We start from the raw sequence: 27,187 nt of genomic DNA on the forward strand, positions 1-27,187 counted from the left end.
ACATTTTGATGGTTGCCAGATGGGATGGGGTTTAGGGGGCTGGGAGAAAAAGGTGAAAGGATTCCGGAGTATAGATTGGTAGTTTGAGAATAGTCATGGGGATATAAATTACAGCCCAGGGAGTGTAGTCAATAATATTGTAATAACTATATATGGTGGTAGATAGATTTATTTGGGTGATCATTTAGTAAGTTATATAATGATTAATCGCTGGGTTGTACACCTGAAACTAATGTAATATTGTATGAAATTGAAAAATTAAAAATTACATAATGTCAAAAATAAAGAAAGAAAATGAATTAAAAATACATATATATGAGGGGCCCTGGCTAGTTTGGCTCAGGGGTTATTATGTTGGCCTGTGGACCAAAATGTCATGGGTTTGATTACCGATCAAGGGCAATGTACCTGGGTTACAGGTTTGTCCCCCACCCCCTTCAGGGTCTTATGGGAGGAAACCAATTGATGTGTCTCTCTTGCATTGATGTTTTTCTCTCTTTTTCTTTCTCCCTCCCTTCCACTCTATCTAAAAAATCAATGGAAAAATATTCTTGGGTAAGGATTAACCAATAAAAAAGAAAAGAAAAGAAAAGAAAAGAAAAGAAAAGAAAAGAAAAGAAAAAGAGTTATAAGGGAAGTGCAAAGCAAAATGATGGCAGTTAATACCAAATAGGTAGTCCACAAACCAAAAACAAGAACAAAACTTAGAAATTAATGAGTTAGCACCCCTTTCTAAAATTCAATTGATAAAAGGGTATTTGAAAATACAAGTAAAGTAGGCAGTCTTTTTGTAAATTTAGTCAAGAAAATAAGGAGAGAAAATTTGAACAAATATGAAACATTAGGCGTGGAAAAAAATATAATTACAGATTATAAATAAAACAAATATTTTATAAAAATTAGTGGTGAGAATGTTAAATATCTCTGTGCAATGGAGAATCTTCTAAGAAAGTGTGAATAACCAGAATTGGCTTGAATTACCCAAGAAAACATCTATGAACAACTCTTTCCCTAAGATAGCATAGATTTATAAGTTAATCTTTGCAAATATTTAAGGAACTCTTTCTCTATAATTTAAACAGTGTAGAGCTTAGGAAAAAATGTACAGGTTTTCCTTTTTTTTTTTTTTGAGGCTGATATGATGATACAAAAAATAGTGTAAAAATAAAAAACTATAGTTCATAAAGGTGACAAAATTCTAGAAAAACCATTAGCAAGTCCTCTCTAGCACTGTACTAAAAGAATGCACTGTGACGTATGAGGGTTCACGTTGGGAATGCAAGAATGAGTCAACATTAGGAAATCATGGTAGAATACATAAAATTCACTTGATGACCTGGATTTCAGCTCCAAAGGCATTTGATAAAAATCTCACATCCATTATTGCTTAAAAAAAAAAAAAAAACTGTTAGTACAATAAGCAAAGTAATGGACACTTTTTTGGCATGATGAAGAAAACTCAGAAACAGTTAATGGAGAAAATTTTGAGGCATTTGCATTCAAGTCAAGAGTAAGACCTGGTTGCACACTTCCATTTCTAATATCTGCATTGTTCTGGTGCTTCTGGCCAAAAAACAAAAAGGAAGACTAGAAAAGAAAAAGTGTACATATTTAAAAGGAAGAAGAATATTTTATAAATTTATAATATGAATTACATACACTATTCCTGGAATGTACAAGATATTGAACTAAAAAATATTAGAACCTGTAACATTTCAGTTAGGTGCTTGTAAACGTGCAAAAATCAATAACGTTCTTATGTAACAGCAATAATGTTAAATAGATAATGGAAAATTTTAACAAAAAGTGATAGGATAATATGGAATACATTTAATCAGGAATGTACAAAATATATAAGGAAAGAATATACAAGCATGAAAACTGTGATTTTGGATAGATATCAATATTTTGAAGCCATTAACTCAATATTAATTTGTAAATTTTATGTAAGTCCGTGAAAGATATCCAAATTTTCCTTTTTGAACCCTGGCCAGTTTGGCTCAGCGATTAGAGCGTCGGTCTGTGGTCCAGAGAGACCTGGGTTCGGTTCCCGCCAAGGGCATGTACCTCGGTTGCAGTTTGTCCCCGGCCCTGGTTCGGCCGTGAGGGTGGCAGCCAGTTAATGTGTCCTTTTCAAGTTAATGTATCTCTCTCTCTCGCTCGCTCTCGCTCTCCCTCTCCCTTCTCCCACTCCATCTGAACAAAAAATGGAAAAATGTCCTTGGGTGAGGATTAAAAAAAATTTCTTTTTGGAACTAATATATTGTTCTAAAGTATGTATGGAAAAGTACATAAGGATAGCTAACCTTTGAGAATGACTTTTCTCATTAGTATTTAAAATTATGATACTATTACAGGTCTACTGATTAACACAATAGCAGAGCAAATGGTTATAAAATGCCAGTCCATGGACTTGATATATTAAAATCTCCTGGGGAACCTTTTTTTTTTTTTTTTTTTCGTCAATCCTCCCTCAGAGATATTATCTTTATTGATTTTTTTTTTTTAGAGAGAGAGTGTAAGGGAGGGAGAGAGAGAAATATCGAAGTGAGAGAGACACAAGGACTGGTTGTCTCCTGCATGTGCCCTGACTAGGACTGGGGATCAAAGATGCAAACCAGGTACTCGCCCTTGGACAGGAATCAAACCTGCAACCTTTTGGTGCACAGGCCAACACTCTAACCATTGTGGAACATGGTCAGGGTGAGGAGGTGCTTTTTAACTGTACGGGTTCTGAGATCCTGCTCCTAATTGCATAGGTTTGAGGTGGATCCTAGAATCTGTGTATTTCAGCATGCTTCCCAAGGGTCCTGATGTGCAGCCCCTTGTGGGAACCTTTAATATAGAATGTCTTTTACAAGAACCAGAAACAAGGATATGAAGTGTGAATTTAACTCGCAAGGTCTTTGAGGGTTGGAAGAATAATTTTTCCAGCTATTGTGGGAGTGAGGCAGAGTTATCTTAGGATATGAGGGTATGTGCCATTGTGGAAACAGTCATCACTGCTGGGTCATAACTTCCTAGGATCATTGGGTTGAGGATCTGGTAATGTAGTAACCAGAATGACCCTCTGGATTGCAAAATCTTAGTTGACTTTATTAAACAGTGGCATCACTGGGCCATAAATGTTTACATTGGCCAAACCTTTCTGCACTGTGACCTATTTCCCTTGCCTGCACCATAACATCCCATGTTCCTAATGGTTAGTGGTGGGTCCTTTCTTGAGAGTGCTAAATGGGGTGAGTCTACAAATATGACCAGAGGGTGAACCCTCAGTTGGCTGGGTTTGGATCTCATCTAGTTTGATGGGAGCCCTGGGTTGGCTTCTGTGTCTTATAAACATGGTGATACATGGAGATGGTGTCTACTTTGAGAACCAGCATCAGCAAATAAAGTGAACTCCTGGAAATAAATTCCACCTAGAAAATAAAGGAATGATGAGAAATATGATTCCATCAACTCCCATCCCAACTTCAAAAGGAAGTGGGTAAACATTTTAATGCAAATAGTGTGCAATAGTGAATACTGTACTAACTACATCTATTGTAAACAAATGGATATTCACTATCATAAAAACATCACTGGGTGAGTCAAATGGGAGTAGCTGGAGCCTATCTGGGGAGATGAATATGCAGTGCTCACTGACCTGAGGCCTGCGTCCCTTCACATGCAGAAGGCCCACAATGTGAAAATGTCCTTGGGTCTCCTGAGTAGAGATGATCTTCTCGCCTCATAAGTTTGCCTACAGTGCTGTAGGAGAGCTAGTTTTCCCCATTCTGGCCTCCATGGATTTTTTTCCCCAGTTTTATTCTTTTCAGAACTACACTTTTTTGCATATGCTTTATAATATAAAAGAGGAAGAAGTATAAACCATAATTTGTATGAAAAAGGTTGAAGTTGCTAATTACCTTCTGTTCACTTCTTGATTTTTAAAACAATGTGTGACTCTTATGGTTATATATAATTTACCATTTACAGTGAGATTCACTTTATGACTTCACCCTGGTTATTATTTTCAGTGAAGCACAACTGGGAGATCATGACAGAAGCTATTCAAAACCACATTGGCTCTCTAAATTGGAGCTATAGGCTGTCTTTGAGGGAGAAGACTGTAGCCTATGTAAATTCCTATGGAGAATTTGTCAAACATCATAAAATAAAGGTACTCTTCAAATATTTTGTCTTGTTCATTGCTTTTTCTTTACTACTACTTGTACTTGCCTTGAATTAAAATTTTATGTCCATGTTAAGGACTACAGCTGGTGCATGCTTGGCTGTGCATGCCACGTGTATTTCCTCCATTGTTAGTGTGTTTCAAATGTCTAGATAAATTAAAGAAATACTTTTTTTTTTCTTTATTGATTTTGGATGGAGAAGATGGGAGAGGGAAGGGAGAGATAGAAACATTGATGGGAGAGAACATAGATTGGCCACCTTCTGCATGCCCCCCACTGGGGATTTGGCCCACAACCTGGGCATGTGCCCTGAATAGAAATCAAACCAGTGACCTCCTGGTGCATGGGTCGATGCTCAACCACTGAGCCACACCAGCCAGGCAAGATATAGCCTTTTAAAGAACTTTAAATTTAAAGTTATTTGCCTTTTAATTTTATTGCCATCTTAAAAGAGAAAATGTTTAAACGGTAAAAGAATCAAAATGTTAATAATGTTAATTCTTTTTAAAAGTGAAACCTTAATTAGAACTTTAATATATATTACTCATAAAAGTATTAATAACAGGAGTATAAGAATTAGTGTATTTTATACATTTGTTTATGTAATGTTTATGTATTTTAAGATCCATGTGTAAGGAAAATGAGACCATTTTGATGAACGCAAAACTTTTAAATTGGAGTTATGAAAGACAATGAGATATCATCCTTGACACCTTATTTATTTATTTATTTTTTAAAAGATGTTTTTATTGATTTTTTAGAGAGAAAGGAAAGGAGAGATAGAAACATCATTGTGAGAGAGACACATCGATTGGCTGCCTCCTGCACAGCCCCTGCTGGGGAACGAGCTGGAAACCTGTGCAGGTTCCCTGACTGTGAATCTAACGAGGACCGCTCAGTCCATGGGAGGATGCTCAATCCACTGAGCCACACCTGCTGGGCACCTCATTTATTTTTGTTCTCTGCTTTTGTAGTACAGTGTGCAATGATCTTGAAAGGATTTAAGCGTATCTTGTAGTCATTTCTTGTCTCTAGAAAGGTGTGAAGTGGTCCATTTAAAGCTCCCCCTTTAGAGCCATATATGGGCTAATTTGAATTACATGATTCACATGAAACATACTAGAAATACAAGTCAGTCAGTTTTAGTTCTTAAACTGTCATATGCCTGGTATAGTTGGTTGAATAAGCTGATTGTTCCTAGCCTGACCTGCCTCTCCTATGCTTCCTCATTTAGTGTCTCTCCAGTTACTCCAGCAAAAAAACTTTAGGCTCTTCCCACTTCACCCTCACAGCTTGCACTTGTTTGTCTGTTGCAAGTCCCTAACTTCAGGCTGCCCTCCCTCTATCCCACTGAAACCAACCCCTTGTTTAAACACTTTCATTGCTTTTTGAATTTTAAAAATATGAATATATTTGTGATATACTTGTATAATTGAAAATAAACAATGAATAACCTTTGTTGATACTCCATAGCCTAGCTTTTTAGGATGGCATAGAAGGATCTTTACATTTGGCGTTAATTTGTCTGACTTCACCTCTGACACATATCCTCCTCTTCTGTTACTTCTGGCCACTTGCTGTTCCCTCAATGCCAGCTGTTTTCAGGCATGTGTGCATTTTTATGTACTATTCTCTCTTTAGGTTTTCCTTTCTCTAAAATCTTTTTACTTTCTCATCTCCATTTGAAATGTTACCGCTTATGAAGCCATTTTTGCTTAGCTTTCCAGTTTCCTGCTCCACTCCCACTATGATCTTTTGGTTAATATTTTGTAAAGACTTCCATTTTCTATGGTGGTTCTTATCACACTGCATTATTTTTGCATGTTTGTTACTGTTGATGGGAAGCTCCATAGAGAGTGGTAACTAGTTTGTCCGTGGTTTCTGGTACTTTGTAACATTGATTGAAAAGTGAAGTTTACTTTTCTTTTCTCAAGGCAACCAATGGAAAAGGACAGGAGACTTGTTATACTGCTGCAAAATTTGTCATAGCAACAGGTGAAAGGCCACGGTATTTAGGAATCCAAGGAGATAAAGAATATTGTATTACTAGGTAAGGTTAAATAGGCCAATTAACTGTGAATTTTATTATGTTTATGTGTTTCCAATTTATTACCTGTCTTATTTCACAGAGATTTGAATTGATGAATAAAGGTACATATATACAATGCAAGAAGCTATGTAGATAACATACTGGAGTAAAGAGAAAATAAGGTTAGAAAATAAGGTCAAATTTACTCACAAAAATATATGTTTCTAGGTTATTGCCCTCAGAATTTGGCTATAAACTTCCTAGAGGCCAAAGAGAAGAAGCGAATACAATAACTTTAGGTTTTAGTCTAATATAATAATAATGAACCAGTTGATCAGGAGAATAATGGCTATTCCTAATACTGAGGTTTAATAGGCATCTCCCCTGGATCGTTATACAGAGGAGAGTATATAATGTACTACAATAACTTTCAAGCTTTTCTGACCAGATGCACATTGAGAAATATATTTTTTATTGTGCTGTTATTCAGATGAACACACACACACATTTAAACAAAATAGTATTTCTTTTTATCACTTATAATATAGTCTAACATATTCTGTTCTGTTTTTAAAAAATCTTTGCTATGATCCACTAATTTGATTTTGAAAAAACTGAGGTATACTTCTTCCTCCACAGAAGAAACTATTACAAACTCCTACAGGCTATTTCTTTCAGTGTTTCTTTATTCAAGCCCCAAATTGCAGTTCAGCAAACAAAAGACCATTGAAACCTAAGTAACTCATTTCATTTCTATTGCCTATGTATTCTTTTTCTTATTTTTATTTTTCAGTGATGACCTTTTTTCTCTGCCTTATTGCCCTGGCAAAACATTAGTAGTTGGTGCATCTTATGTGGCTCTGGAATGTGCAGGGTTTCTTGCTGGTGTTGGCTTAGATGTCACAGTTATGGTGCGTTCAATCCTTCTTCGTGGCTTTGATCAAGAAATGGCAGAGAAAGTGGGTTCCTACATGGAACAACATGGTGTTAAGTTCTTAAGAAAATTCATACCTGTAATGGTGAGTCTGAATAACATTTGGAATTCCTTTATTTACTTTTTACTCTCTCTTTAGCTTTTTATTTTACCCCTCCATTTTATTAAATAAATTGGTCTGTACTCAATAGAAAACCTTGAAAATAGTGTTCCCACCTCAAATCTACAAGATTGGCCCCCATTTGTCCCTGTCTTCTCCTCCTCTGATATGGAGGTGTTCTTGCTTCTTTCAGCTCATATTCCCTCTTCTCTCACTATTCCCCTTACCTTCTCTCACCTTTTTAGGAACATCCCATTTTCAGCTACTTGTCTTCTTTTTTCCTCTATCATTCTCTTCAGTGTCTCTCATCTTTAAACAAATAAGCCTTCCCTTCCCTTTCTGCCTTTATGGCTGGGTCCCCATTTTCTTTTCCTCTTTACAAGAAAACTTCTATCAATGCTACCTCTATATTCTTACCTCATTTCACACTGCCTCAGACTCTCAGCTGCTTCCTCCCCTGCCACTCTTTTGAAACTACTTGTCAGGTTCTGTATCCCTGTCATCAAAGCCAATGGTTGCATCTCTGTCATTATCTTACAAGGTGTCTGGCAACATTTGGTGAAGTTGACATTCTTTCCATTTGAAACACACTCCATTCTCTACTTCTCTGACCCATACCTATGGTTCCACAGGTGCTCAACTTCTAAATGTCAGAACACCTGGTCCCTCTTCACTTCACTGCCCTGGTTACCTTCTTTAGACCCACATTTTATCTTAATGCTAATGGCAATCAGACTTAACATATCCTGCTCAGACATCTCTCCTGAATCCCACATTCATTAGTGCAATTGCCTACTGGATATCTCCACTTGAATTCCTCAGTGCATTTCAGATTTAAAAGGACAAAAATGAAACTCTTGACTTTCTGTCTAAATATATTCCCCTGCTAATCTTTCTGGCTTTATCTCAGTCCTCATTAAATTATACTACAGTCCACACAGTTTATTAAGCCGACACCTTAGTAAGCATCCCTCCATTCTTCCTTTTATGCTACCTGCAATTAATACATTAACAGTTCTACCTTCAAAATGTATCTTGTGGCTGTCTTCTTTTTTCTATCTCTATTTAGCCCCAAAACCTAAATGTACACACACACACTTGCATGTATACACACATACATACACCTATTTATTTTCTGTCTTCTTTAGATAGAATCATTACATTGTTTATTCTTACTAGGTTCAACAGTTGGAGAAAGGTTCACCTGGAAAGCTGAAAGTAGTGGCCAAATCCACTGAAGGACCAGAAACTATTGAAGGAATATACAACACAGTAAGTATTTATTTATTTATTTATTTATTTATTTATTTATTTATTGTATTGATTAATTTTTGTTACAGATGATTCTCCTTTTTTCCCCCCACTGATTCCCCCCTCCCCCTCCCCTCCCTGCCCCTTCCCCAGATTGTTGTCCATGTCCACTGTTCATGCATACATGCGTATAAGTTCTGTGGTTCATCCCTCCCCCACCTCCCCACTCCTTAGGGGATTGTCAGTCTGTACCCTGCTTCTGTGTCTCTGGGACTACCCCATTCCTCAAACTGTTATGTTCATTATATTCCACAAATAAGTGAGATCATATGAAATTTGTCTTTCTCTGTTTGGCTTGTTTCACTTAGGATGATACTTTCCAGGTCCCTCCATGTAGTCTCACTTCTAGGAATATACCCTAAGAAGCATAAAACACCAATAAGAAAGAATATATGTACCTCGATCTTTGTAGCAGCACTATTTACAATCGCTAAGATCTGGAAAAAGCCCAAGTGCCCATCAGTAGACGAATGATCAAAAAGCTGTGGTACATATACACAATGGAGTACTATGCAGCTTAAGAAAGAAAGATCTCTTATCCTTTGAGACTACATGGAGGGACCTGGAAAGTATCATCCTAAGTGAAACAAGCCAAACAGAGAAAGACAAATTTCATATGATCTCATTTATTTGTGGAATATAATGAACATAACAGTTTGAGGAATGGGGTAGTCCCAGAGACGCGGAAGCAGGGTACAGACTGACAGTAAGTATTTATTTTATAAACGGTAAGTAGTTGAACACACTCATAAATTAGAATAGAAGAAACTTATAGGAAAATTATACCAGGCTTAACTTTCTTTGGATTCTTTGTAACAGTATAGCAAATATGGAAGGTAGTTAGTTGGTCTGTTGACATTTCATAATGTTATATGAAGAATGCCATGCTAAAATATATGTGTGTGTAACTATGCATAGAACAAAATCTGGAAGCAGATATACCTTACTGTTATTAGTACTTAGTTCAGGGGCATTAGATATCTTATACATTTCTGCATTTAGATATATTTGCAATAAATATTGAATTTATTTTATAATAAAAAAACAACAATATGTTTTATTTTCAAAAAACAAACTAATGTTACTTGCCCCTCCTACAGAAACCACACAGGTATTATCAGACAACTGTGTTGAAGGGAGAAAGCTGCACCCAAATTTGATTCTTCTCTTCTCATATAAATGAATTTAAATGAGAGACTTTAGATGAAAATAGAGATTTATTAAGAAAGTAACTTATTAAGAAAGTAAAACACGCAAAGTTATTAAAGAAGCAAGGCAAGCAAATCTATACATCTGGCTTATGAAGCACAGAGGGGCTCTCAGCTAATCTGAAGAACAAGTTGGGTAGGGGTTCAAGGCATTATATATCATTCTGCCTATAGGTTTAAAAATTCCTTTGCTGCCCTGGCCGGTTTGGCTCAGCCGTTGGAGTGTTGGCCTGCAGACCAGAGAGTTGTGAGTTTGGCTCCCGCTAGGGGCATGTACCAAAAAAAAAAAGAAAGAAAATTTCTTTGCTGAATATCTTGGTACAGATTAATTCTCAAGGTCCCTTTTTATTTTTCTGTGGCATTCCCAGAATTCATGAGAAGCACCCGGGCAATTAATTATATCTTGCCAAGCCTCGAGCATGCTGCCTTTTCTATTTAGGGAGTAAAAAAAATGAAACTGTCCCCCTTTTCTCCTTTCCTCTTCCGTAAAATGGCTGATTTCTTTAGCAGGTGAGCAAAACTGGTCTCTTTTCTCCCCCTTTTCCTCACCTTTGCTCCATTCTCTCCTTAGGGAAGCTTTTAATATTTTTATATGTCTATATCTTTTTAAAATCCTCACCCAAGGATATTTTTTCATTTATCTTCAGATAAAATGGGAAGGAGAGAGAGAGAGATACCAATGTGTACCACAACCGAGGTACGTGCCCTTGACCAGAATTGAACCTGAGACTCTTTGATTCACAGGCTGACAGAGGCTCCCGCCAGCCAGAGCTCCTTAGGGAAGGTTTTTAACCATTTGCTCTCAAGTGTCTTTGCTTTGGGGAAGATAATGGCTTTTTATTTACAACCCAGATGCCAGCTGTCCAAACTGCTTGACTTTGTTTAATTTTCTTGTCTCAGTTTCTCTATTCCTCTTGTCCGAAATTTTCCTAGCTTTTTATTGCCCTGTAACAATATGAATTATTGAAAAAGTGTGAATAGTCCATGGACTATTTTGGATGGCAAAAATTCTAATTTAAAAAAAATTTATTTTGTTGTTTACAGGATTATAAATATCTCCAATATTTTCCCTTTTGGCCCCCTCCACCCAACCCTCGCCCTACTTCAGGCCTTCCCCATGCTATTGTCTGTGTCCATGGGTTATACATATATGTATATTAGTTCTTTGGTTAATCTCTTCCTGTCCTCTCCTCCCCAACCCCCGCATCCCCCCAACTGATCTTTTATTCTGTTCCATGCATCTATACATCTGTGCCTGTTCAGGTCCTTGACACATTTTGTTTTTTTCTTATTCATTTATTCATTTATTTATTCATTTATTTATTTTGTTACAGATGTTTCTCTTTTTCTACCCATTGATATCCTCCTCCCCCTCCCTCCCCAACCCACCCCAGCTTTGTTGTCCATGTCCATTGGTTATGCGTACGTGCATATACCTTCTGTGGTTTATCTCTTCCCCCTCACACCCCCTCTTCTGGGGACTGTCGGTCTGTACCCTACTTCCACATCTCTGGGACTACCCTGTTCTTCAGAGTCCCCTTTTCTCCACACCTTTGCCAACACTTGTTGTTTGATGCTTTGTTGATGGTGGCAATTCAGACAGGTATGAGGTGATACCTCATTGTTGTTTTAATTTGCGTCTATCTGATGATTAGTGATGTTGAGCATTTCTTCACATGTCTCTTGGCCATTTGTATGTCCTGTTTGGAGAGGTGTCTATTTAGCTCCTCTGCACATTTTTTAATTGGGTTCTTTGTCTTCCTTTTGTTTAATTGTATGAGTACTCTATATATTTTGGAAATTAACCTCCTTATCTGATGTATCATTGGCAATTATGCTCTCCCATATAGTGGATTGCCTTTTCATTTTAATGATTGTAGCTTTTGCTGTGCAGAAGCTTTTCAGTTTGATGTAGTCCCATGTGTTTATTTTTTTTCTTTGTTTCTGTTGCCTTAGGTGATATATCGGTGAAAATTCTACTGTGTATGATATCTGAAATTTTGTTTCCTGCATTTTCTTCTAGGACTTTTATGGATTCACTGGTCACATTTAAGTCTTTTATCCATTTTGAGTTTATTTTTGTGTATGGTGTAAGTTGATGGTCTAGTTTCGTTTTTTTTTTTTTTTTTTGCATTAGCTCTCCCATTTTCTCAACACCATTTATTAAAGAGGCTTTTTTTTTTTTTTTTTATCCTCACCCGAGGATATTTTTCCATTTTTTGTACAGATAGAGTGGGAGGGAGAGAGAGGAAGGAGAGAGAGAGAGAAACATCGACGTGAAGGGACACATCGAGTGGCTGCCACCCGCACGACCAACCAGGGCCGGGGACAAACTGCAACCGAGGTACGTGCCCTTAGCGGGAGCCGAACCCGGGTCTCTCCGGACCGCAGGCCGACGCTCTAACCTCTGAGCCAAACTGGCCAGGGCTTAAAAAGGCTTTCTTTATGAGACAACATGGAGGGACCTAGAAAGTATTATCCTAAACAAAACAAACCAAACAGAGAAAGACAAGTATCATATGATCTCACTTATTTGTGGAATATAATGAACATAACAGTCTGAAGAACAGGGTAGTCCTAGAGATGTGGAAGTAGGGTACAGACTGACAATCCCCAGAAGGGAGGATGTAGAGGGAGAGATAAACTACAGAACTTATATGCATGTATGCATGACCAATGGACACAGACAACAAAACTGGGGACAGGGTGGGGAGGGAGGGGGAGGAGGGTGTCAATGGGGGAAAAAGAAGAAACATCTGTAACAAAAATAAATTAATTAATTTAAAAAATATTACATTGTAAAAAAAATAAAGAGGCTGTTTTTACTCCATTGTATGCTCTTGCCACCTTTGTTGAATATTAATTGAGCATAACGTTTTGGATCAATTTCTGGGTCTTTTGTTCTATTCCATTGATCTATGTGCCTGTTCTTGTGCCAGTACCAGGCTGATTTGATTACAGTAGCTTTGTAGTATAACCTCATATCCAGTAATGTGTTCCCACCTACTTTGTCCTTTTTCAAGATTGCTGTGGCTATTCAGAGTCTTTTTTCATTCCATATGAACTTTTGACGTATTTGTTCTAGTTCTGTGAAATATGTTGTTGATATTTTGATGAGGATTGCACTGAATCTATAGATCGCTTTGGGTAGTATGGACATTTTAATGATGTTCATTCTTCCAATCCATGAACAAGGTATTTGCTTCCACTTTTTTATATTTTCCTCTATTTCTTTTTTAATGTCCTGTAGTTTTCTGTAAATAGATCCTTTACTTCTTTGGTTAAGTTTATTCCTTGGTATCTTAATTTTTTTGCTGCAATGGTAAATGGGATTGCTATTTTAGTTTCTCTTTCTGTGAGTTCATCATTGTTGTGTAAGAATGCCATCAATTTCTTGACATTAATTTTGTATCCTGCTACTTTGCCAAATTCATTTATTAAATCTAGTAGATTTTTGATGAAGTCTTTAGGGTTTTCTATGTATAATATGTTATCTGTGAATAATGACAGTTTCACTTCCTCTTTTCTAATTTGAATCTGTTTTATTTTTTCTTCATGTTTGATTGCTGTGGCTAATACTTCCAGTCCTATGTTAAATAAGAGTGGTGAAAGTGGGTATCCTTGTCTTGTTCCTGTTCTTAAGGGAAATGCTTTTAGCTTTTGTTCATTGAGTATGATGTTGGCTGTAGGTCTTTCATATATGGCTTTTATTATGTTGAGATATGATCCCTCTATTCCCAGATTGCTGAGCGTTTTTATCAGAAATGGGTGCTTGATTTGGTTGAATGCTTTTTCAGTGTCTATTGATATGATCTTATGGATTTTATCTTTCATTTTGCTTATGTGGTGTATCACATTTATTGATTGGCAAATATTGTACCAGCCTTGCATCCTTGTGATTAATCCCATCTGGTCATGGTGAATAATTTTTTTGATGTATTGCTGGATCCAATTTGCTAGTCTTTTGTTCAGGATTTTGGCATTTATGTTCATCAGGGATATTGGCTTGTAGTTTTCTTTTTTTGTAGTGTTTTTTTCTGGTTTTGGAATTAGAATTACGCTGTCCTAATAAAATGAATTCGGAAGTCTTCCCCTTTTTTTTGAATTTTACGAATATTTTGAGAAGAATGGCTGTTAGTTCTTCTTTGAATGTTTGGTAAAACTACCCCTTGAAACTGTCCGGGCCTGGGCTTTTGTTTTCTGGGAGAGTCTTGATTACATCCTCAACTTCCTTCATTGTTATTGGTCTGTTCAAGTTTTCTCTCTCTTCCCAGTTCAGTTTTGGGAGACTGTGTGTTTCTAGAAAATTTCCTTGACACATTTTTAAATTTGATAGTTTATCTTACTGATGCTGAGGTATATTTTGTTCATCAGTTTATGTTGTTATTTAGATTCTACTTATAAGTGAGATTATGTGATATTTGTCTTTCTCTAACTGGTTTATTTCACTCAGCATAAGAGTCTCTAGGTCCATCCATGCTGTTTTAAAAGATAAGAGTTCCTTCTTTTTTCTTTTTTTTTTTACAGCTCAGTAGTATTCCACTGTGTAAATGTATCATAGCTGGCAAGTGTGAGATGATACCTCATTGTAGTTTAATTTGCATCTCTCTGATGATTAGTGACATGGAGCATTTTTTCATGTCTATTGACCCATCTGTATGTCCTCTTTGGAGAAGTGCCTGTTCAGGTAGGTCCTTGGCACATTTTAAAATTTGATAGTTTGTCTTACTGGTGTTTATGTGTATGAGTTCTTTGTATATTTTGGAAATTAAACCCTGATCAGTTGTATCATTGGTGAATGTTTTTTCATACAGTAGGTTGCCTTTCATTTTGTTGATGGTTTTTTTTTGCTGTACAGAAGTTTTTTAGTTTGTTGTCCCATTGAATAATTTTTTTCCTTTGTTTCTCTTGCCCTAGGTGATATAGTGATGAAAATACTGCTATGTGAGACATCTGAGATTTTATTGCATATGTTTTCTTCTAGAATTTTTGTGGTTTTGCAACTTACATTTAAGTATTTTATCCATTTTGAGTTTATTCTTGTGTATGGTGTACATTGGTGATCTAGTTTCATTTTTTTTACATGTACCTGTCTAGTTATCCCAGCACCATTTATGGAGTAGACTCTATTTACTCCATTGTTGACTCTTTCCTCTTTTGTCAAATATTAATTGGCCATATTGACATGGATGGATTTCTGAAGTTTCTGTTCTGTTTCATTTATTATATGCCTTTTCTTGTGCCAGTACCAAGCTGTTTTGATTACAATGGCTTTGTAGAATAGTTTGATATCTGATATTGTGATCCCTCCAACTTTATTCCTTTTAAGATTACTGTGGCTATTCAGGGTCTTTTTTGATCCATATCAATTTTTGGAGTATTTTTCTAGATCTCAAAATATGCTGTTGATATTTTAATAGGGATTTCATTGACTCTGTAGGTTCCTCTGGGTAGTATGACATTTTAATGATTTTATTTTTTTCAGTCTATGGACATGGTATACACTTCCACTTTTTTGTGTCTTCCTCTATTTCCTTTTCTAATCTTCTATATTTTCCCAAGTACGGGTCTTTTACCTGCATGGTTAAGTTTATCCCAGGTGTCTTACTTTTATTGTTGCAATGGTAAATGGGATAACTTTTTAAGTTTCTCTTTCGGAGGTTTCATTATTAGTGTATAAAAATGCCATCAATTTCTGGCTGTTAATTTTGTATTCCATTAATTTGTCTAATTCATTTCTCAAATGTAGCTCTTTTTTGGTGGAGTCTTCAGGGTTTTCTATGTACAATATGTTATTTGCAAACAAAGACAGTTTTATTTCCTCTTTTCCAGTTTGGATGCCTTATTGCTGTGGCCAAGAATTCCAGCTGAATAAGAGTGGTGAATGTGGACATTCCTGTCTTGTTCGTAATCTTAAGTGAAATGCTTTTGGTTTGTGCCCATTGAGTATGATATTGGCTGTAGGTTTGTCATATATGACCTTTATAATGTTGGGGTATAATCCCTCTACTCCCACTTTACTGAGGGTTTTTATCATAAATGGTGCTGGATTTTGTCAAATGCTTTTTTTGCATCTATTGATATAATCATATGATTTTAATCCTTTATTTTATTTATGTGATGTATCATGTTTATTAATATGTGAATATCGAACCATCATTGCATCCCTGGAATAAATTCCATTTGGTTGTGTTGTATGATCTTTTTATTTTATTGCTGGATCCAATTTGCTATTATGTTCAGGATTTGGGCATCTATATTCATAAAGTACATTGCTCTGTGATTTTATTTCTTAGTAGTGTCATTAAAAGAACTTGGAACTCTTCCATCCTCTTGAATTTTTTGAAATAGTTTGAGGTTAGTAGGTGTTAGTTCTTTGAATGTTTGGTAAAACTCCCCTGTGAATCTGTCTTATTCAGTCAGCTACTCTGTGTCTTTTGACTAGAGAATTTAAGCCATTTACATTTAAAGTTATTATTGATAGTTACTTATTTTTGCCATTTTTATTCTTTATGCCTCAGTTCTCTCTCTCTCTGTTTCTTCTTCTTAACAACATTCCCTTTAGCATTTCTTGCAGTGCTGATTTGGTGATAGTAAATTCCTTTAGCCTTTTTTGGTATGTAATGCTCTTTATTTCACCTTCATTTTTGAATGATAGCCTTGCTGGATACCATTGCTTTGAATTCTTTATCTAACAAACTGCTTGCCTCCATTTCATGTAGTTTCTTTTCTGATGATTCCTCTTTTTTTTTTCATTTGGGTTTTATTTCTTTTTCCTACCATTTTAGTAGTCTGTTAGTTAGGGGCCAGGTGAGGATTCAGATGCTTGCTTTTCATTACTTTGCATACTTCATGGCACTGCCTTCTGGCTTGCTCTGTTTCTATTGGGAAATCATCTGACAGTCTAATGGGATCTACCTTTTAGGTAACTTTCTGACTTTCTCTTACTGCCTTAAAGATTCTTTCTTTGTCTTTAACACTTGCCATTTCATTTCTGATGTGTCTAAATGTGAGTCTTTTGGGGTTCATCTTGATTGGGACTTTGTGTGTTTTCTGGACTTGTGTGACTTATTCTTTCACCAGGTTAGGGAAGTTTTCTGTCATTATTTCTTCAAATAGGTTTTCTTTTCCTTTCTTCAATTTTATTTATTTGCTGCTCTAATTGAGTATTTTTTCTACATTGTCTTCTAACTCACTGATTCAGTCTTCAGCTCTTCTAATTTACTATTAAATCCTTCCAAGGTATTTTTTTATATCAGCTATTTCATTCTTCATTTCTACTTGATTTTTATTCATAGCTCTACTTCTTTTTTTAATGCTGGTGTGGTTCTTATTAAGTTGCTTATAGTTCTCACTAGGTTGTTTGAGCACCCTTAATACCGTTGCTTTGAATTCTTTATCAAACAAACTGCTTGCCTCCATTTCATGTAGTTCCTTTTCTGATGATTCCTCCTTTTCTTTTATTTGGGTTTTGTTTCTTTATCTCACCATTTTAGCAGTCTGTTAGTTAGAGGCCAGGTGAGGCATGTTGGGACATGTAGGCAGGCAGGTATGTATCAGATAAGACCGCTATGCCTCCTAGTCTGTTCTGGTGTGTGTCCCTCCATCTCATCTGCTGTGGGCTCAGGAGGACTGTTGGCTGGTGGCTTGTGTTCATCTGTCATCATAGGCCCTTCTGGGGTATGTGTGTTCAGCAGGTGTGCTGCTGGGTGTGCAGGTCCCCAGGTATCGCTGCTGCCTGGTGGGGCTGGGCTCCCGATTTGTGTTGCTGCTGCTGCTGCTGCTGCTGCTGCTGCTGCTGCTGCTTCTGCCTGGGGATTTGTCTCAGCTCCTGAGCCTCTGCTGCTTCTGGGAGTGGGGCTCCACTTCTGATACACTGCTGCTGCATCGGGGGCAGGTTGGCTCCTGATCCCTGTCTCCTGAGCCTCGGTTCTGGGGCTGGGGCTCCACTCCTGATCAGCTGTTGCTGCTGCTGCTGGGATTGAGTCTCAGCTCTCTATTCTCAGCTGCTGCTGGGGTGGGGCTCACCTCCAGATCCTTGCTGCTCCTGTTGCCACTGTCAGGGTGTGTCTTGGCTCCTGAACTCACTATTTCTGGGAGTAGGGGCTGTGCTTAGCTTCCACAGCTCTGCTGCTGCTGGGTGCAGGTCTCTGCTCCCGAACAGCCAGTGTTGCTGCTGAGGCTGGTCTCAGCTCCCAAGCCTCCACTGCTACTGTGGGTAGGGTTCTGCTCCCAAACTGGCTGCTGCTGCAGTTGGGATTGGTGCTTGGCTCTCAAGCTGGCTACTGTTGCTGCTTGTTGTGGTGTTTAGCTCCTGAGCCTCACTGCTGCTGTCAAGAGCAGGTGCCTTGACAGTGTGGCTCCTGTGCATTGGCCCAGTAGGGTCCACTGGTCCAATAGTGCAAGGCACCCTGGTGGCCATGGTACACTGGACCCAAACCACTCTCTGCTGCTTCCTCCCAGAGAGGACCCAGTGCATCTTCCAAAATGGTGGAGCCTCCATCTGTTGTAATCCAGGAGAGTCAACCTCACTTGGACACAAAGTTGGGTGAATTAGAGGTGAGCTTTATTACCTGTGCAGGGACTGCAGCCAAACTACGCAGGGACTGCAGCCAAACTACGCAGAGAACTGCAGCCCTGAGCTCAGGAGGAGGGTTGCTTATATAGGACAGGGGCATTCAAGAGTTTAGCAGAGCAAGCAAGCTATGTGTACAGAAGCGGAGGCAGTTAGCGATAAGCAGGAGGGAACAGAGGTGGGAGGGAGCTGAGGCGAAAGAGAACTGGGTGAACTGGGTCAGCATACATCTATCCTGTTACTTATTCTATTATCTAAGTTTTAAAAACTAACAAATTCAAGACAGATATCAGCGGTGAGCCAGGTGCAATATATATATTTTTAACAGTTACAGTATTACGGGGTAAAGGGAGCTTCAGTTTCTCCCTATCAGTTTATTTACAGAGCACGTAGGACACTCTGGCCTTGGGGCCGTTTCTGTCCTCCCTTTTACTGAAGGATGTTGCTTTTCAAATTCCCAGTGAAGGTCAAACTCTGGTTAATTTTTATGGGCCTAAAGCCATCTATAACATTCCCCATTGTTAATCTTGCTGTCCCTGAGGCTGTTAATTAGGGCAGCTCAAAGACAAGTTGTTTCTCTTTAGTGAATTCCAAGGATAGTGAGCTATAAAACCATCCCCAACCAGGGAGAAGCCAAGCAGCTCATAGTGGTAGCCAGCTGTTCCTCCTTCCACAGCACTGGAACTGTGTGCCCTCAGTTTGTTTACTGCTATGTGGTTGCTCATCCACACACACATCCATTCACACACACACTCTCACACTTGCTCACATTCTTACACACTCACCTGGTTTTGACCCTGCCCACCGCCATGTTGGAGTGCTCTAATTGGGAGTTTTTTCTACCTTGTCTTCCAAATCACTGATTTGGTATGCTGCCTCATTTAATATGTTTGTGATTCTTTTCTGTATATTTTTATTTATTTATTTTTATTAATTTGTCCTTGTTACAGATGTTTCTCCTATTGCCCCCATTGACAATCTCCTCCCCAACACACCCTGCCCCATCCCCAGCTTTGTTGTTTATGTTTATTGGTTATGTATACATAACCTCTTCTGAGTTTGTCAGTCTGTACCCTACCTCTATGTCTCTGGGTCAATTTCATTTATCAGTTTGTTTAATTCATTATAGTCCACAAATAAGTGAGATAATGTGGTATTTGTCTTTCTCTGCTTGGCTTGTTTCTCTTAGCATAATATTCTCCAGGTTCCTCCATGTCATTTCAAAGGATAAGAGATCATTTTTTCCTTACAGCTGCATAGTATTCCATTGTGTACATGTACCACTGCATTCTTATCCACTTATTCACTGATGGACACTTGGGTTGTTCCCAGATCATAGCTATTGTAAATAGTACTGCTATTAACATTGGGGTCACATATTGTTTCTGATTGGTGTTTCAGCTTCTTAGGGTATATTCCTAGAAGTGGGATCACTGGGTCAAAAGGCAGTTCAATTTTTAATTTTTTAAAGTAACACCATAGTGTTTTCCATTGTGGTTGTACCAGTCTGCATTCCCACCAGTAGTGTACTAGAGTCTCCTTTTCTCCAGACCCTCACTAGCAATTGTTTGATTATTTGTTGATGGCAGACATCCTAACAGGTGTGAATTGATACCTCATAGTTGTCTTAATTTGCATCTCTCTGATGATTAGTGAAGTTGAACCTTTTTTTTATATGTCTCTTGGCCATTTTCTTAATTAATTAATTTATCTCTGTTAATAGATGTTTCTCCTTTTCCCTCACTGATTCCCCCTCCCCCCCCCCCCGCCCTGTCCCTAGCTTTGTTGTACATGTGCACTGTTCATGCCTACTGCATATAAGTTCTGTGGTTTATCTCTCCCCAACCATCCCCTTTTCTAGGGATTGTCAGTATGCACCCCCCTTCCACGTCTCTGGGACTACCCCATTGCTCAGACTGTTATGTTCATTATATTCCACAGATAAGTGAGATCATATGATACTTGTCTTTCTCTGTTTGGCTTGTTTCGCTTAGGATAATACTTTCTAGGTCCCTCCATGTTGTCTCAAAAGATAAGAGATCTTTCTTTCTTACGGGTGCATAGTACTCCATTGTGTATATGTACCACAGCTGTTTTTTAAAAATTAATTAATTTATTTTTGTTACAGATGTTTCTCCTTTTCCCCCCACTGATTCCCCTCTCTCCCTCCCTCCCTGCCCTGTCCCCAGCTTTGTAGTCCATGTCCATTGTTCATGCATACATGCATATCAGTTCTGTGGTTTATCTCTTCCCTACCACCCTGTCTTGTGGGGATTGTCAGTCTGTAACCCACTTTCACGACTCTGGGACTGTCACACTCCTCATACTGTTATGTTCATTATATTCCACATATAAGTGAGATCATATGATACTTGTCTTTGTTTGGCTTGTTTGGCTTAGAATAATACTTTCCAAGTCCCTTCATGTTGTCTCAAATGATAAGAGATTTTTCTTTCTTACAGCTGCATAGTACTCCATTGTGTATATGTACCACAGCTTTTTGATCCATTCGTCTACTGATGGTCATTTGGGTTGTTTCCAGATCTTAGCTATTGTAAATAGTGCTGCTACGAACATGGGGGTACACATATTCTTTCTGATTGGTGTTTCAGGCTTCTTAGGGTATATTCCTAGAAGTGGGATCACTGGGATAAATGGCAGTTCAATTTTTAATTTTTTGAGGTAACACCATATTGTTTTCCATAGTGGCTGCACCAGTCTGCATTTCCACCAGCGGTGTACTAGAGCCCCCTTTTCTCCACACTCTTGCCAACATTTGTTGTTTGATGATTAGTTGGTGGCGTACAGTCTGACAGGTGTGAGAGGATACCTCATTGTTGTTTTAATTTGCATCTCTCTGATGATTAGTGATGCGGAGCCTTTCTTCATATGTCTCTTAGCTATTTGTATGTCCTGTTTGGAGAGGTGTCTATTTAGTTCCTCTGATCATTTTTTAATTGGGTTCTTTGACTTACGTTGAGTTGTATGAGCCCCCTATATATATTGGAAATTAACCCTTTATCTGATATATCATTGGCAATTATGCTGTGCCATACAGTGTGTTGCCTTTCCATTTTGATGATTGTATCTTTTGCTGTGCAGAAGCTTTTCAGTTTGATGTAGTCCCATGTGTTCATTTTCTACTTTGTTTCTGTTGCCTTAGGTGATGTACCGGTGAAAATTCTGCTGCGTCTGATGTCTGAAATTTTATTGCCTACATTTTCTTTTGGGATTTTTATAGATTCATGTGTCACATTTAAGTCTTTCATCCATTTTGAGTTTATTCTTGTGTATGGTATAAGTTGATAGTCTAGTTTCATTATTTTCTATGTAGCTGTCCACTTTTCCCAACACCATTTATTAAAGAGGCTGTCTTTACTCCATTGTATGCTTTTGCCTCTGTTGCCACATATTAATTGAGCATAATGTCTTGGGTTGATTTCTGGGTTCTTTGTTCTGTTCCACTGGTCTATATGCCTGTTCTTGTGCCAGTACCAGGCTGTTTTGATTATAGTGGCTTTGTCGTATAATCTGATATCCAGTACTGTGATCCCACCTACCTTGTCCTTTATTTCAAGATTGCTCTGGCTATTTGGGGTCTTTTTTGGTTCCATATAAAGTTTTGAAGTATTCTCGTTTTCTGAAATATGTCGTTGGTATTTTTATTTTTATTTTTATTTTTTATTTATTTTTTTTATCCTCACCCGAGGACATTTTTCAATATTTTGTTCAGATAGAGTGAGAGGGAGAGAGAGAGAGAGAGAGAGAAACATCGACGTGAAAGCGACACATCTAGTGGTTGCCACCCACACGACCCAACCAGGGCTGGGGACAAACTGCAACCAAGGTACGTGCCCTTAGCGGGAACTGAACCCGGGTCTCTCCGGACCGCAGGCCTGCGCTCTAACCACTGTGCCAAACCGTCCAGGGCGGTATTTTTATATTTTTATCCTCACCCTGGGATATTTTTTCATTTTTTTGTTCAGATGGAGTGGGAGGGAGCGAGAGAAAGAGAAACATTGGCATGAAAGGGACACATCAAGTGGTTGCCACCCACACAACTCAACCAGGGCGGGAGACAAACTGCAACCAAGGTACGTGACCTTATCAGGAACCGAACCTGGTTCTCTCTGGACCACAGGCCAATGCTCAAAGTGCTGAGAAAAACTGAACAGGGCTGTCATTTGTATTTTGATGGGGATTGCATTGAATCTATAGATTGCTTTGGGTAATATGGACATTTTAATGATGTTAATTCCTTCAATCCATGAGTAAGGTATGTCTTCTACTTTTTTATATCTTCCTCTATTTCTTTTTTCAATGTCTTGTAGTTTTCTGCAAATAGGTCCTTTACTTCTTTGGTTAAGTTTATTTCTATATCTTAATTTTTTTGCCACAAAAAAATGGGATTGGTAAATGGGATTGCTATTTTAGTTTTTCTTTCTGTGAGTTCATAATTGCTGTATAAGAATGCCATCAATTTCTTGACATTAATTTTGTATCCTGCTACTTTGCCAAATTCATCTATTAAGGCTAGTAGATTTTTGATGGAGTCTTTAGTGTTTTCTATGTATAATATCATGTCATCTGCAAATAATGACAGTTTCACTTCCTCCTTTCCAATTTGGATCCCTTTTGTTTTTTCTTCATGTATGATTGCTGTGGCTAAGGCTTCCAGTACTATTAAATAAGAGTGGTGGAAGTGGGCATCCCTCTGTTGTTCCTGTTCTTAAGGGAAATGCTTTTAGTTTCTGCTCATTGAGTATGATGTTGGCTGTAGGTCTTTTATATATGGCCTTTATAATGTTGGGATAAGATCCCTCTATTCCCACATTGCTGAGCGTTTTTTTATCAGAAGTGGATGCTGGATATTGTTGAATGCTTTTTCAGCATCTATTGACATGCTCACGTGATTTTTATTCTTCATTTTATTTATGTAGTGTATCACATTTATTGTTTTGCAAATATTGTACCAGCCTTGCATCTCTGGGATGAATCCCACTTGGTCATGGTAAATACTTTTTTTGATGTATTGCTAGATCCGATTTGCTAGTATTTTGTTCAGGATTTTGGCATCTGTGTTCATCAGGGATATTGGCCTGTAGTTTTCTTTCTTTGTAGTGTCCTTTTCTGGATTTTGAAATGAGAATTATGCTGGCCTCATGAAACGAGTTTGGAAGTCTCTTCTTGAGTTTTTTGAAATAGTTTGAGGAGAATGGGTGTTAGTTCTTCTTTGAATGTTCGGTAAAACTCCCCAGTGAAGCCATCCGTACCTGGGCTTTTGTTTGCTGGGAGAGTTTTGATTACCTCTTCAATTTCCTTAGTTGTTATTCATCTGTTCAAGTTTTCTATCTGTTCTCCGTCCAGTTTTGGGAGAGACTGTGTTTCTGGAAATTTGTCCATTTTGCTTAGATTGTCGAATTTGTCACCATATAATTGTTCATAGTATTTTTTAACGATCTTTTGTATTTATGTGGTGTCAGTTTTACTTCTCCTCCTTCATTTCTGATTTTGTGCATTTGAGTCCTCTCTCTTTGTTTCTTGGTGAGTATAGCTTAAGGTCCTTCAATCTAGTTTATTTTTTCGAAAAACCAGTTATTTCCTTGATCCTTTGAATTGTTTTTTTGGACTCTGTCTCATTTATTTCTGCTCTGATCTTTAGTATTTCCTTCCTTCTACTTGCTCTGAGTTTTACCTTTTGTTTGCTTTCTAGTTGTTTAAGTTTTGAGGTTAGACAGTCAATTAGAAATTTTTCTTGCTTCTTGAGTTAGGCCTGTAGTGCTATGAACTTCCCTCCCAGAACTGCTTTTGCTGCATCCCATAGATTTTGTGTGGTTGTGTGTTCATTTTCATTGGTTTCCAGGAAGTTTTTAATTTCTTTCTTGATCTACTTGGTAAGCCATTTATTGTTTAATAACATGCTATTTAACTTCCATGTGTTCAAAGGTCTTTGCATGTTCTTGTTGCAGTTGATTTCTAGTTTTATGCCATTGTGATCTGAGAGATGCTTGATATGATTTCAATCTTCTTGAACTGGTAGTGACTTAGTTTGTTTCCTAACATGTGGTCTATCTTTGACAATGTCCCATGTGCATTTGAGAAGAATGTGAATTCTGCAGTTTGGGGGTGTAACTCTGTGTAGATATCTACTAAATCCATTTGTTCAAGTGCTTCATTTAGAGTCTCTGTTTTACTGCTAATTTTTTGTCTAGACAATCAATCCATTGATGTCAGCAGGGTGTTCAATTCCCCTGCTATGATTGTATTGCTGTCGATTTATTTTTTGAAGTCCTCCACAAGATTTTTAATATAATTTGATGCTCCTATATTCAGTGCATATATGTTTATCAAGGTCATATCTTCCTGTTGGATAGATCCTTTCAATATTACTTAGTGGCCTTCTTTGTCTCTAGTTATATCCTTCATTTTGAAATCTACTTTATCAGATATGAGTATTGTTATCCCAGCTTTTTTTTCCTTTCTGTTTTCTTGGAAGATTTGTTTCTATCCCTTCACTTTGAACCTATGTTAGTCTTATGTTGTGAGGTTGGTTCTTTTTAAACAACATATATGTGAGTCATGCTTTCTTATCCAATCAGCTACTCCGTGTCTTTTTATTGGAGCATTCAATCCATTTATATTTAAGGTGATTATTAATATGTACTTATTTATTGCCATGTTTCGTTTAGTATGGTTATATTTTTCTTCCTATTTCTTCTACTAATTACAGCAGTCCTTTTAACATTTCTTCCAGTACTGGTTTAGTGCTATTGTATTCCCTTAGTCTTTTTTTGGTCTGGGAAGTTTTTTATTTGGCCTTCTATTTTGAATGATAGCCTTGCTGGATAGAGTAGTCTTGGACTCAGATCCTTGTTTATCATGACCTTACTTCATGGTATTCCCTTGTGGCCTGTAGTGTTTTTTGTTGAGAAGTCAGCTGATAGCCTTATGGTGTTTCCTCGTAGGTAACCTGTTGCTTATGTCTTGCTGCCTTTAGGATTCTCTCTTTTCTTTAATTTTTGGCATTTTAATTACAATATGTCTTGGTGTGGGCTGGTTTGGGTTCTTCTTAGTTGAGGCTCTCTGTGCTTCAAGATCTTGAATGCCTTGTTCCTTCATCAAATTAGGGAAGTTTTCTTTCACTATTTCTTCACATATATTCTCTAACCTTTGCTCATTTTCTTCTTCTTCAGGGACTTCTATGATGCAAATATTATTACGTTTCCAATTGCCCCACAGTTCTCTTAATCTGTCTTCCTGTTTTTTTAATTGTTTTTAACTTCTGGTTTTCTGATTGTTTGATTTTTTTTCTACCCTGTCTTCTAATTTACTTCTAATTTACACCTTCCTTTACTCTGCTGTTTAGTCCTTCCACTCTTTTTTTTATCTCTGCTATATAATTCTTTATTTATTTTGGTGGTTTTTAATTTTCAGTTGGTCCATTTTCAATGTTTCTGTGTCTTTACTCATGTTGTTGATGTTTTTACTCATGCTGTGGAGCTTCCTCAAGATCATGGCTCTGAATTCTAGCTCTGTTAACTGCATTTTATTGATCTCATCTTCAGTTCTTTCATTTAGTATTTGTTTCTTTGTTTCACCATGTCGGCTCTCTCAGTGGGCTTTGGCGCCTGCCTAATTTTTCCTGTGGGTGTTGGTGTTCTGCTGTTTGTGGCTCTCTCTATAGTATGGGATGAGCACTGGAAGACCCATGTTAAACACCACTGTCAAGTCTTACTTTCCTGGGTGGAGTCACAAGCCCAGGAATTGTTCAGTTATTTTCTAGCTGTTTGCTTAGGGATATTAGTCGTCGTTACTGGAAGAGCCTGTGGTTCTCAATTGAATGAAAAACTCCCTCAAGTGTTCAGCATATGGGGATTTCCCAAGGGTTGGGCTGATGCTGGTTGTTAATGAGCCTCAATTTGCATTTTAATGGCCCATCTGGTGAGGCTGAATCTCCAAGGGAGGGGCCACTACCTCTCCCCAGGGACCTGGGAAGGAGTAAGATGACCAGTGTCCTGTGTGGCCACAACTCAGCAAAAGCTCTGAGTGCCCTTCAAATCACAAGTGTCCCCACACAGTTCTAGTCCTGTCCGCCTTCCCTGTGCCAGAGCCCAAGGTAGTGGCTTTGGCTATTTTAGCGATCCTTCGGCTCTGTGCGCTGTGGAGCAGGCTTGGGACTTTAACCCTGGGAGAACTGCTCACAGCTAAGACTGCTGCTTTCTGTGGGCTCCCAGCCCCCCTCTTGTGCCTCTGCAATCTTAGCAGGATCAATTCAGTGTTCCTGGTAATATGGTCCTCGCAAGCTACTTTTCTGTTGCTTTTTTCCAACGATTTGTCTTTATTTTAGTTGTAATTTCCGATTTGGTCCTGGGAAATGGTCTGTGTAGCTTTCATTCACTCTGATGCCATTTTGAAATTCCCTGTATGGGTCATGTTTTCTTATCCAGTCAGCTACCTTATGTCTTTTGATTGGAGCATTTAAGCCATTTACATTTAAGGTTATTATTAATAGATAGTTATTAGTGTCCATTTTAATTTTATTCCCATGTTCCTTCCCCTCTCTCTCTTTCTGTTTCTTCTCTTTTTTACAACAGACCCTTCAGCATTTCTTGCAGTGCTGGTTTGGTAGTGGTAAATTCCTTTAGTTATTTATTTTCCTTGATACTCTTTATGTCACCTTCAATTTTGAATGATAGCTTTGCTGGATAGAGTAGTCTTGGATTCAGACCCTTGCCTTGCATTACTTTGTACACTTCATGCCACTGTCTTCTGCCCTGCATTGTTTCCATTGAGACATCAGCTGACAGTTTAATGGGAACTCCCTTGTAGGTAATTTTCTGTCTCTATCTTGCTTC

At 37.9% G+C, this 27,187-nt stretch overlaps 1 protein-coding gene across 6 annotated transcripts in view; it reads left to right on the plus strand.

Moving 5' to 3' along the window:
• TXNRD3 (thioredoxin reductase 3) overlaps window positions 1–27,187 on the plus strand; it is a 97,267-nt gene that overhangs the window by 47,546 nt on the left and 22,534 nt on the right. For all 6 annotated transcript variants that reach the window (XM_036245424.1, XM_036245419.1, XM_036245420.1 and 3 more), the window contains 4 exons: window positions 4,020–4,162; window positions 6,110–6,225; window positions 6,998–7,223; window positions 8,418–8,510. In XM_036245424.1, the coding sequence (XP_036101317.1) occupies window positions 4,020–4,162; window positions 6,110–6,225; window positions 6,998–7,223; window positions 8,418–8,510 (578 nt within the window). The remainder of the gene's footprint in view (window positions 1–4,019; window positions 4,163–6,109; window positions 6,226–6,997; window positions 7,224–8,417; window positions 8,511–27,187) is intronic.

Source organism: Molossus molossus, unplaced genomic scaffold (genome assembly GCF_014108415.1).
Source record: "Molossus molossus isolate mMolMol1 unplaced genomic scaffold, mMolMol1.p scaffold_m16_p_6, whole genome shotgun sequence".
Lineage (NCBI taxonomy): Eukaryota > Metazoa > Chordata > Mammalia > Chiroptera > Molossidae > Molossus > Molossus molossus.